The 12,819-nt window shown below is 39.3% G+C and overlaps 1 protein-coding gene across 2 annotated transcripts in view; it reads right to left on the reverse strand.

The window, feature by feature from the left end:
* thoc2 (THO complex 2) overlaps positions 1 to 12,819 on the reverse strand; it is a 107,399-nt gene that overhangs the window by 31,493 nt on the left and 63,087 nt on the right. For both annotated transcript variants that reach the window (XM_077235636.1, XM_077235637.1), the window contains exons 22-25: positions 9,521 to 9,685; positions 4,182 to 4,457; positions 2,627 to 2,768; positions 1,655 to 1,812 (exon numbers count right to left, since the gene is read on the reverse strand). In XM_077235636.1, coding sequence (XP_077091751.1) covers positions 1,655 to 1,812; positions 2,627 to 2,768; positions 4,182 to 4,457; positions 9,521 to 9,685 — 741 coding nt within the window. The remainder of the gene's footprint in view (positions 1 to 1,654; positions 1,813 to 2,626; positions 2,769 to 4,181; positions 4,458 to 9,520; positions 9,686 to 12,819) is intronic.

Here is a 12,819-nt window from a genome sequence, read left to right on the forward strand (position 1 = left end):
ATCCTAGATAAGCTTGTATCTCTGTGACTGTAGCCACTGGCACAAACACATGGCGATCAAGCTGCTGTTTCAAGTCACCATGAAATAAAAATGGACAGTTCTTGTTTTTATGGAATGTTGCAGTTTTTTTGTTTTACAAATATTTATTTGTTCTTGTTCCAGAAGCCGTTTCAGTCAGATATACGGCACAACGGGGAAGAAAAGACTATCACAACTTTTATAGCCCTGCAATAGAACTTTCCAAGAGAACATCAGTTTGTAACTCCTTACGTTTAACTTAATTTGTCAGGAGGTCTTATTTTAAAACTTTGCATGAGGTTAGTAAATATTTGCAACCTTGTTACTGAAATCTGGGACATGCATGAGCAGTTTACAAGCCTGATTTGTTGATTACATTATTTCTTAGCAATGAACAAACAAAACTAGTCTGGAGTTTGTAATACATTTTTTTTAAAAACCCACCAAAATCAGGGTTGCATAACCTTAAATGATGTTGTCAGTCAGTAGGGACCTGATAGTTTTGAATAAATTTTGGTTTGTAGCTATTGAAACCCATATTTCCTATAAAGACACGCATGTTTGATTATTTTTGTGCCAATTACTTGAGTAACAGTGTTGAATGGTTGATATTTACAACAAATGTGTAAAAACTATGAAAATGGAAGTGACTTATTTTCTTGTGTTCCCATAATGCTGTAGAAAGTGTCTAAATCACATCATATTACATATCTTATCTTTTAATATTCCACAAAATAATGTGGTAAAAGGGTTTTATCTATAACGTGACCCTGAATATTTTGTTTTGGTAATTCAGTGCATACTGGAAATTTAATTCTTAAATGAACTGAACTTAAAAATAAACTTAAATTCAACAAACTTGTGTGTGAAAAGATATTTTTCAAACACCTTTTATGTTAGATAATTGGGTAACGCTTTACAATAACTAATGAACCTCAATGTATTTACTAACATGAACTGACAACGAGCAATACATTTGTTACAATATTTATTAATCTTTGTTTATGTTAGTTAATAAAACTCCAGCTGTTCATTGTTTGTTCATGTTAGTTCAGTTGATTAATGCTAACAAATACATTTGATATGTACTGTTTTAGTAAATGTTTAGATTAATATTAACTAAGATTAATAAATGCTGTAGAAGTATTGTTCATTCTTAGTTCATGTTAAGTAAGGTAGTTTACTAATGTTAACTAATGCACATTATTGTAAAGTGTTACCAATAATTGTTTAACTTATTAATGTCTCTCTCTCTCTCTCTCTCTCTAAAGAACAAGGGATTTGCGTTTATCATTTTAAGAGAAAAAAAGAAAAGAAAAAGGGGACACCAATTAAGAGCCTAAAGTGGAAGTGTCTAAATCAATAGAATATTTTATCTTAATTCCACAAAATTATGTAAGGGTTTTATCTCTAATATGACCCTGCTAAATATTTTGTTTTGGTAATTCAGAGCATAACTGAAACTTTCTTTCTACAATTAACTGAACAAATTCAACAAACTTGTGTGTGAAACAAGTACAACGTTTATTGTTGATAATTTTTTAACTTATTAATGGTTCTCTTTCTCTTTCATTTTGTTTTAAGAGAAAAAAAAGAAAAAAAAAGGAGATTAGCCCTGGCCCTGCGGTGGACTCACTCGGTCGTAGCACAGCAGCGTGCAGAAGTTGGGCGTCTTCTGCTGGTGCACCAACTCCACGAAGCGAGCGCAGTAAACGGCGTCGATGGCTGAGAACACGCAGCGGGGGAAGATGCAGAGCTGCAGGAACTTCGTGATCGTTTCATTCTTAGTGGATTCTGTAAATAGAGAGAGAAACGGAGTGAGAGACACAAAGAGCCTTTAAGCACTGGAGGGAGAGACAGAGATAGAGAGAGGGAGAGATAGAGAGAGGTATCTGAGGAGACAGAGAGAGAGAGAGAGAGAGATAGAGAGAGGGAGAGATAGAGAGAGAGAGAGGAATCTGAGACGACAGAGAGAGAGGGAGAGAGATAGAGATAGAGAGGTATCTGAGGAGACAGAGAGAGAGAGAGGGGGGTATCTGAGGAGACAGAGAGAGAGAGAGAGAGAGAGAGAGGGAGAGAGAGAGAGAGGGAGAGAGAGAGAGGTATCTGAGGAGACAGAGAGAGAGAGAGATAGAGAGAGGTATCTGAGGAGACAGAGGGAGAGAGAGAGGGAGAGAGATAGAGAGAGGTATCTGAGGAGACAGAGAGAGAGAGAGAGAGAGAGAGAGAGAGGGAGAGAGAGAGAGGTATCTGAGGAGACAGAGAGAGAGAGAGATAGAGAGAGGTATCTGAGGAGACAGAGAGAGAGAGAGATAGAGAGAGGTATCTGAGGAGACAGAGAGAGAGAGAGATAGAGAGAGAGAGAGAGAGAGAGAGAGAGAGAGAGAGAGAGAGACAGAGAGAGAGAGAGAGAGAGAGAGAGATAGAGAGAGAGAGAGAGAGAGAGAGAGAGAGAGAGAGAGAGAGAGGGGGAGAGAGAGAGAGAGAGAGAGAGAGAGAGAGACAGAGAGAGAGAGAGAGAGAGAGATAGAGAGAGAGAGAGAGGGGGAGAGAGAGAGAGAGAGAGAGAGAGAGAGAGAGAGAGATGTAGGTGTATCTGAGGACTCACTGGCGAGTAACCAGTTGTCCTTCTCCAGTTTGAGGCGGTGCAGGACTCTCTGCACGTGCTCCAGCTGCTTCTTCTCCTCCTCCTGCAGCTTGTCCTGCAGAGCTGTGCAGCGCTCCTTCTCTTTCTTCTTCTTGTTCACGGGCTGCAAAAGAGAGAACCGTTCGATGAGCAACATCTGACTGCAGTGTAGCACCACTTCTGAATCTACAGCCTCACAGTAAAACTATTGTACATTTGTGATGAGCTGTGAGCTTGCACTCGGAGTTGAATGAGATGCTTGATGTGCTCACTGCACATTTTGAACACTTCTGTTGCAGACTATACAGGGCTTGACATTGAGAACCGCCAACCCATCACATGCGTGTGTATTTCAGCAGTGGCGTATAACAGTCACTCCAGCAGGACACTTTGCTAATGTCAAGACCTGAGAATATCCATTATTTGAATTTATACATTTTCCCCTGGTAAATATAAAAAATACACTGTCAAAAGTAGTATAACTTTTTTTATGAATTTATAACAGACTCAAAAAGACCCAAGAACAGTTACTTTTCATGCTTGAAATGCCAAATTGTAAGGTTCATGTCCCGCTGCAAAACACAATCCCGTGGGAAACACTGAGACCTTTACATCCTCTGTGGAGCAGAGCATTTCCACAAGACCTCAAAAACTGTTATGTGACTGGCAGTATTACTGATGGAGAGAGCAGTTACAACTATTACGAGGTACAACTGAACAAATATTAAGAGAGGATAGATCATGTGACTGCATATTTTACACTGAGAGCATAAACATGCATGAGCTGTTGAGTTTGTTTTATGACAAACTTCAGCTCCAAAGCAGCATTATTATTCAAGTAAAAACTGCTTCAAGTTTCAAGTATTTGTATTAGATTAAATTATTATTTGAACATATGGATTTGAATATGTACTTTTTTTTGTTTGTTTTAAGAAAACAAAGATGGTTTGGCTATATGAGACTTTTATTCCGTGGCTGGGATCGTGTCGAGACTTTAAAGCTGCAATACAGAACCCCATTGAAGTGACTGTATGGAGAAAAATCATGAAATGTTTTCCTCAAAAACCTTAATTTCTTTTCAACTGAGGAAAGAAATACATGAACATTTTGGATGACGTGGGAGTAAATTATCAGGAAATTTTAATTCTGGAGTGAACTACTCCTTTATTGCCACCCACACAACACTATTTTAGCCTCCATTTTTCGCTCACTGACAGAAAACACCAACAAAAGCCCAAAATCAATGCTCTTTATAACATGAGTGACGATTGCCATGTTTGAATTACCAAAGACGTGATATGAGACAAGCGCTGATGTCAGAGAGACATTTAGCAGGTAAAACTCTAGATCTGTCTGCTGTAGTGGGAAATGTGTGTTGACTGGAACTGACGTTAATCCCATGACTTTTGAAAGTCTTGTCTGTACCAATAGCATAAGACATAACCAACTGTGTGTACATGAATATTCATGCACTGTGAGAGAGCATGCATGCAAATACACTGTAGAGTTTTTGTAGGATATGAATACAGTGTCTCACCATCTCTGTGTTTTCATCGATGGCCTTGATCTGTATCTTCAGCTTGTTGACCTCCCGGTCGTAGGCGTTGTGCGGTACCGCCAGGTCGTACATGGTGAGGGACCAGAAGGTGGCGTAGAACTGGGGTCGGAGGTCATCCCACACTTTGGGCAAGTGAAGAGACACGACGGCCTCGTGCACAGGGGCCATAATCTGCTCGCAGGCGGCGATGTACTTATGGACCTTCTGCTGCTGCCGGTTGCCCTTCTCTGCCTTCTTCAGTTCGTCATACTTGGACTGATGGGAACATAAAGACAGCAGGCAAGCTTTATAATTCACTCAAGCACAACAAACAGGCCTGAAGACGAGCGTACGCAGAGGCCTGCACGTGGAATTAGGGGGCGGTAAATCTTGTTAAAGGTGAAGAGAGATGGGGTTAACTTTACGCAGCCCTGGAGAGCTGTAGCGTTGTGGGAAAACACAAAATGAGCTCTGTATGAAATATTCATTAGGCAGCCAGCATCATATAAGAGTTATAATACTGCAAAATAAAAATAAATAAATCACATTTTACTGCACTGCAAGATTTCTACTAAAGCAAGAGCAAAGCATAGTGGTAATATTGCATTATTGGATCCTTTGCGATTTCAACCACCATTAAAGATTCTTTATGCTTCAATTGTTATGGTCTTAGAACATGTTTGCACTAATCACACCTTTGCTTGATAAACAACAAACAATGCTATGTTGTTTGTTGAGATTAATATATGTGGTGATTGTACATTTAACACACTGACGTGGTGAATGCATCCATTTAGACAGACACACATATTCTGTCAATGCTAGTTTTTTTTCTTTTTCTTCATGCTTTTGGTCACATGCCCAGAGCCACTGCTGTTACATAAAACTACGACTGGCGCTCACAAACAAACTATTGTTCTATGTGACATAGGGCTGGGCGATAAATCGATTTTATCGATTAACTCGAATGTGTAGTTTACGCCGATTTTTTTGAATGAAAATCGGTTTTCTCTTTAACAACCGCCGACGCTCCCATCTGGGCTCCCGTAGTTCCGACCGGGCTCAGCGCTTGCCATGATAGAGATACACAAACAACATGGCAAATGAGCAAGACCGCGGCAGCAGAAGCACACCCGCCGAAAACATTTACAAGCTGAATCCGCAGGGCCGCCAACTCTCACGAGTTCACTGTGAGAGACGCAATTCTGTCACTTTTTACACGCTCTCACGCCACATCCATTTCCTCACGCAGAGAAAAATCGCGAAGCAAAGAGGACACTGACACCGACAGACAAGACAGAGCAGGTTACTATCGATATGAAACAGATTCTCAGCTCTCAGATTCTGTCAATTCTATTACGAAATTCAAACAATAAACACCGTTTTGGCGCTTGTAAATGTGACGTGGCAGATCTCAGGTTTTAGGTCTGTGGACTTAAAATAATTGCTATAGAGAGGAGTATTTTGCTAAATATGATAACTATATTACACATTTATTATATTTTTACCTATATCATTAAAATAGTATGACGTTGTTATTATAAAAAACGCATTATATTTAATTTGAGTTAGTTTTAACCTTAAATAATACCAGCTGACAGGGCTCTCTGTATGTTTACAGCATTAGGTGATTTTTTTTAGAACAATTAACACATTAACGTATCTACTGTACCTAATATTTATCCAAAGGAATTGATATTGAATCAAGATCAGAATCAATTCACAAGAATTGAATTGAAATTGTGAAATGTGTTAAGCAATAATAAAAACAGTAGCATACCAGTCATTGTGCCATGTAAACATTGTTTGCATGGTTAATTAACTTTGTCAAATTATTTGGTAACTTTGTCAAATTATTTGGTAACTAAACAATTTTATTATCACAATACAGTTATTGTGATGCAAGTTTTTTGTTTTTTTACTCATCCCCCCAATCCCAATCAACCCATTTTATTTTATGTTACATTTTCATTGTTTTCAAAGACAGGGCCTTTATTGCCTCGATTGCACTTTAATCGAGATCAAATCCCAGAAGGGAATATTAAAACAAAATAAAGTTAAAACTTGTTTTGAACAATTTATTTGTCGTCTGCAGATTGATTTTAAGTAGGAAAAAAAATAAAAATAGAAAAAAAATCGATTTAAATCGTAAATCGGATTTGTGAAAAAATCGGGGATTTTTTTTTTAGGCCGTATCGCCCAGCCCTAATGTGACACTGAATAGCAGATAAAGAATCTGGAACTTCATGTAACACTCTTTGACTTCCTTTCTTCTTTGTGACAATCAGGTGTCGGAAACAATGTTGTGAAACATGTCGAGTACAAGAATAACGAGGTCTTTCTGCATTTCTATAAGCGCCACCTACTGTCAGAGAGAGATTCTGCATTTCTATAAGCGCCACCTACTGTCAGAGAGAGATTCTGCATTTCCATATGCGCCACCTACTGTCAGAGAGTGATTCTGCATTTCTATAAGCACCACCTACTGTCAGAGAGAGATTCTGCATTTCCATATGCGCCACCTACTGTCAGAGAGAGATTCTGCATTTCTATAAGCACCACCTACTGTCAGAGAGTGATTCTGCATTTCTATATGCGCCACCTACTGTCAGAGAGTGATTCTGCATTTCTATAAGCACCACCTACTGTCAGAGAGTGATTCTGCATTTCTATAAGCGCCACCTAGTGTCAGAGAGAGATTCTGCATTTCTATAAGCACCACCTACTGTCAGAGAGTGATTCTGCATTTCTATATGCGCCACCTACTGTCAGAGAGTGATTCTGCATTTCTATAAGCACCACCTACTGTCAGAGAGTGATTCTGCATTTCTATAAGCGCCACCTAGTGTCAGAGAGTGATTCTGCATTTCTATAAGCATCACCTACTGTCAGAGTGATTCTGCATTTCTATAAGCGCCACCTACTGTCAGAGAGTGATTCTGCATTTCTATAAGCGCCACCTACTGTCAGAGTGATTCTGCATTTCTATAAGCACCACCTACTGTCAGAGAGTTATTCTGCATTTCTATAAGCATCACCTACTGTCAGAGAGTGATTCTGCATTTCTATAAGCACCACCTACTGTCAGAGAGTGATTCTGCATTTCTATATGCGCCACCTACTGTCAGAGAGTGATTCTGCATTTCTATAAGCACCACCTACTGTCAGAGAGTGATTCTGCATTTCTATAAGCGCCACCTAGTGTCAGAGAGTGATTCTGCATTTCTATAAGCATCACCTACTGTCAGAGTGATTCTGCATTTCTATAAGCGCCACCTACTGTCAGAGAGTGATTCTGCATTTCTATAAGCGCCACCTACTGTCAGAGTGATTCTGCATTTCTATAAGCACCACCTACTGTCAGAGAGTTATTCTGCATTTCTATAAGCATCACCTACTGTCAGAGAGTGATTCTGCATTTCTATAAGCGCCACCTACTGTCAGAGTGATTCTGCATTTCTATAAGCACCACCTACTGTCAGAGAGTGATTCTGCATTTCGATAAGCACCCCCTACTGTCAGAGAGTTATTCTGCATTTCTATAAGCGCCACCTACTGTCAGAGAGTGATTCTGCATTTCTATAAGCACCACCTACTGTCAGAGAGTGATTCTGCATTTCTATATGCGCCACCTACTGTCAGAGAGTGATTCTGCATTTCTATAAGCACCACCTACTGTTAGAGAGTGATTCTGCATTTCTATATGCGCCACCTACTGTCAGAGAGTGATTCTGCATTTCTATAAGCACCACCTACTGTCAGAGAGTGATTCTGCATTTCTATAAGCACCACCTACTGTCAGAGAGTGATTCTGCATTTCTATATGCGCCACCTACTGTCAGAGAGTGATTCTGCATTTCTATAAGCACCACCTACTGTCAGAGAGTGATTCTGCATTTCTATAAGCGCCACCTACTGTCAGAGAGTGATTCTGCATTTCTATAAGCGCCACCTACTGTCAGAGAGTTATTCTGCATTTCTATAGGCACCACCTACTGTCAGAGAGTGATTCTGAATTTCTGAATGCGCCACCTACTGTCAGAGAGTGATTCTGCATTTCTATAAGCGCCACCTACTGTCAGAGAGTGATTCTGCATTTCCATTCAGTCTGCCGTTTTAAAAAAAAAATTTGCATTGGACTGAACAATACTATAATTTTGTGAAGAATTTTCATGCCAAATATTCTCGTCGGTGTGAACAGGCCCGTGAGCCATTTGCATAGATAACAATCCCAGAATGCATTGCATCAAAAATAATCCAAGAATGCAGAAAAAAACCTATTGAATATAAATGCAAGTTATGTCCCAAATAACACCTCTATGAACTTATATACTGTAATGCACCTAACGGTCTAGAGTGTGAATTTTTGTTCAAAGGTTTTTTCATCCAGCATTGGAGTCTGATAGCACTTCCTCTTTTTTGTGACAGTCGAGCGCATGAAGTGTCCAACATACCACACTTTTTCCCGTTAATAAAGTGCATTATCCTAGTATTTGAAGTGCACTTTATCCTCACTGGACTTTCCAGTGTGAACACTTCTCACAAATTGGCACGCACTTATAGTTAAAGGCATACTATGTCATTTTTCACCATTAGAGGTTTCTTATTAAAAAAAAAAAGTGTAACAAAATAACAATAAGACTAACTGTGTTGAGCTATATAGCAATTAGTTTTCTGTCGATGAATGCATCCAAACAGTTGCTCAGCTGTCTAATAAAGCGCATAATATATTAAAGCATCTTTGGTCTTTCCATGGTTTCTGCAAAATAAAACCGGAAATGTCATGATGTCATTGATAGGCGACGCATGAACACGGCCCTTGTCCTAGTTAAAACTGCTTATTTCTCTGGGTTTAAACATTGTTGGAAACATTCGGGATAATGTTTGCAAGTACACAAACCAACAAAATATATAACATTGTTCTAATGTTTTTTGGACATTTTAATCCAAACATCTTACATATTGTGCCTTTAAATTAAAAAAAAAACATGGCAACATCAAACTGCAATCAAATGCAAGTGTTAGAAAGTACATGTCACGCGCTTCACATGAGAAGTGCTATTTGTGTCAAGTTAATCTTAATTTGCTGCATTTTTTCCTCATTGGACTTTCCAGTATGAACACACTATTTATACTAAACGGCATAAAAAAGTGCGCAAGTGTGCAAATGTGTGGGATGCACTTATTGTTAAAAGATTTTTTATAAAGGTTTAAAAGTTAATCTTAATTTGCTGCCTATGTACATCCCTTTGGGGTGTGATTCTGTCTCAGACGGTGGCTGACTGTGGTTGAGAAACACTGCACTGAGGTGTAAAACAGAGTTTGGTTTGATCACTCACCAGAATCTGATGGGCGTACATGGGCCGAGAGAGGAAGAAGGCGGCGTCATGTGGCGTGTGGAGCTGGTTGCACAAGATATCCACTGACGGCACCCTTTTGATGTAGTCTTCTGTGCTGAGGTTAGACGCCAAAAAGCCACCAAACTGCACAAGGGTGTCGTGACACTTTGGGGAAGCAGAAGAAAGAGGAGCATTCATCATTAAACAAATCTCTCTTCCTCGGATCCACGTTTGTGTCCCAGCCAAATGCAGATGCTCTTAATAAATCCTCAGGTCGCTCATTTATTTGGGGAACTGCACCTCGCTTTATTAAAGCCATTCATCACGGGCTCTCCATTGGAATCGATGGGATGTACAGTAAAGCAATTTAGTGGAGCGAGACACTGGGGAGAGATTCCTGAGGAACGGCCTGATCACTGGGTCACCTAGCCAGAAACGTTCCCGTACAGCTGTTTTACTGCCAGACAAAGTTAAAGAGACCTAATGAAGAACAACATTGCCTGAGTTTCATTATGTGTCAGTGTCTCGTACAGAAGTTAAGGGCAGATGCAGACTAAAGTGGTTTGACTACTAAGAATCAAGTCTCAAATTTAGTCTACATCTGAAGTATAGGACCACAAACATGTTTAAAGGGCTGGCTTTAATTTCTGGATGTCAGAATGCATGGCTGCCAAGAAATACTCATATTTGCTGCTACAAATGCTTCCAATGAAGATCGAGTCCAGATTTCTGAGACCAATTAGTAGCGCGTGAATAAGCTTCAAAGTGAGTAATATCCGGTTTCAGATTCACCCACATGTAAATTGTTGAGGCACATTTTTCTGATATGATTGCAATCCACAAGCTCTTAATTATAATTGGGATTTATTGCATTTGCTTCAATTCAGACAATAACTCCAGAGTTTGAGGTTTTTTGAACGATTTACTAAAAGGACCTGTTCAAAGTAGCTTGTCCTGTATGTTTTTTATTTTTTTATCACTAAAAATAACGGTTTCTTGCCATTATTTCTCAGTACACATTTTTCACATTCAATTCAGACTGCAAATTTGGATAAACTTATTTTGCCATGGCTGCAGATTCAGCAGCAGGAATGCGCCCGATATTAATATTACTTTATTTCATGGAACACTTATAAGAATCAATATTGAGCTCCTTTAAGTCAATATTTACACCCAGCACCCTTAGTTCACAGATCATCAGCCCCCTGCGTAAACAGACCTGCAGATTGTTTGCTTAATTACGATTACATTTTTCATTCAAGTCACATGTGAGTAAAACTGTCCTCTCATTGGTCATAGTGAACCTGTTATGTTCCAAGATTGCACTCATAGCTGACTCAAGTCAGCTCAACTGGCATATATGCTATTTATCATTCTGAGAAGAGCAATGACATTAGGATGAAGAGGTGCAGTCCACGCATGTTAGCGTAACGCAACTCAATCTAGCGGTGTCTATTCATAAATCGATGCAACAGAAGGGAAATCAGGATACGTCTCTAAATATGTGAGTGTGCTAACAACAAAACTGGACATCAAAGGAAGATGAGATTGGTTTGGCTTTCAGTGCTCGAAACAGTTCAGACCGACATAAGGAACAACGCCTGAGGAACTCGCCGTCACAAATCACTCACTTTTCCACCTCTCGTTTCGAGAAAGAAAATTAACGAAATGCATGAGTTGCTTTGAGAAAACGAGTTATTCCCCAGCATTTCCAGAAGTTTCTGCCTTCTGAAGTGGTCCTTGCTCATGCAATGGAAAGCAGGCCGCAACAATGCAAGAAAATAATACTGATATTCAGATGTGTGTTGGTTCGTATGCCAGGATTAGACGTCCGATCACCTCTCTTCAGCCACATGATTTTAATGGCCAAACATGTCCGTAACACACACACACACACACACACACACACACACAAAATGCACAAGTGATGCTTGCCTTTGCATGAACCACTAACAAAATATAAAACACTGGGATATATTAAGTTGCAACTCCTAAACACAATGCCAATATATGTACTAAACGTGCAAAATAAGGCACATTTATACAAATCATTAAGTTGTTGTAATATTTTTTCAGGTTGCTTATGCATAAATCATGCAATCATGCTGAATGCATATTTAGGCTGAGAGACGAGTCAATCAATCTCTGTGGTGCATCAGAGGCAGTGATAGCCGGGCACAGGAGCCACACACATTTCTGCTGATTGTAATGAGCAGTGCACAACTTCCTGCAAAGTGAGTTTTAAAAAAAGAGCCAAAATTAATAATTAAAAGCTTCCCCACTGATGTCAGGAAAAAGCACGTTTCACATTCACACCATGAGCAATTATTTAGACAATTTGGCATCGCGAGAGGGAATTATTTGCTAAAGGCTCTAATTTGAGACATTGAGAGAAAAAAAGATGAAAAAAAAACTAAAAAGCAAAAAAGATCGACCGGTGGCATCATTTCGTAGTCTCACACAGAATGGAGCTGATGATGTTAGTTTTGAGCACCATCTGCTGTAAATTGCGACATGTCTAGAGAACATGGGATTGGGGAGAGGAAACAGTCAATTGGATTACCCAGTGAGTAATTGAGCTGCGCAGCTGCTGAACATGAAAAGCAAACTGCCAGTGTATGTGTGGGTGGATGAACACCACAGAAGTTTTGTACAACTCCCTCCGTGAGTCTTCCATGGCTGACACAGGCTACTTACACACACACACTCACTGCCACACAATGACAACCATGGGAAGTTTCTAAAACTCAGTCTTCAGTTTGGTTTGCTTTGGGAAACAGCATTTCAATTATTTTCCCTGACAGCTCTTATGAGCTCATTTTTATGATTGGCTTGACAGCCTCTGATCACGGTTTAACCTCATTTTTAATGGAAAAGATGCATGAACTTTCTGCAAAACATCTCCTTTTGAGTTTTTGGGTGAACTGACCTTTAAATGAACTTGTATTAATATTCACTGAAAATCTTCCTTTTAGCCACAGTTTGCCAAACCGTTTATCATTAATATGCATTCAAATTTGAGTGTGTAGCTCCAGGTCTGATGTTAATTATGATGGAAAAGTATGGTAATTGTTACTTTATTTCACAATTATGATTATTTCTGTCAATTCCGATTTAATTTCCGATTTAAAGTGATATGTATGAGTCCAGCCCTGGGCAAATTAGCGTTTCAAGTCAAGACCAACAGATACATGATTTATTATCGATTTAATATTGAATGGTGAATTCAGAAGTCACTTGGGTGCATCAGTCAGGCAAAAATATAAAATAATAAGTACATAAATAAATGAAAATGAGTG

The sequence above is a fragment of the Siphateles boraxobius genome, unplaced genomic scaffold (assembly GCF_051911475.1).
Source record: "Siphateles boraxobius isolate OS27281-9 unplaced genomic scaffold, OSU_SipBor_1 2, whole genome shotgun sequence".
Lineage (NCBI taxonomy): Eukaryota > Metazoa > Chordata > Actinopteri > Cypriniformes > Leuciscidae > Siphateles > Siphateles boraxobius.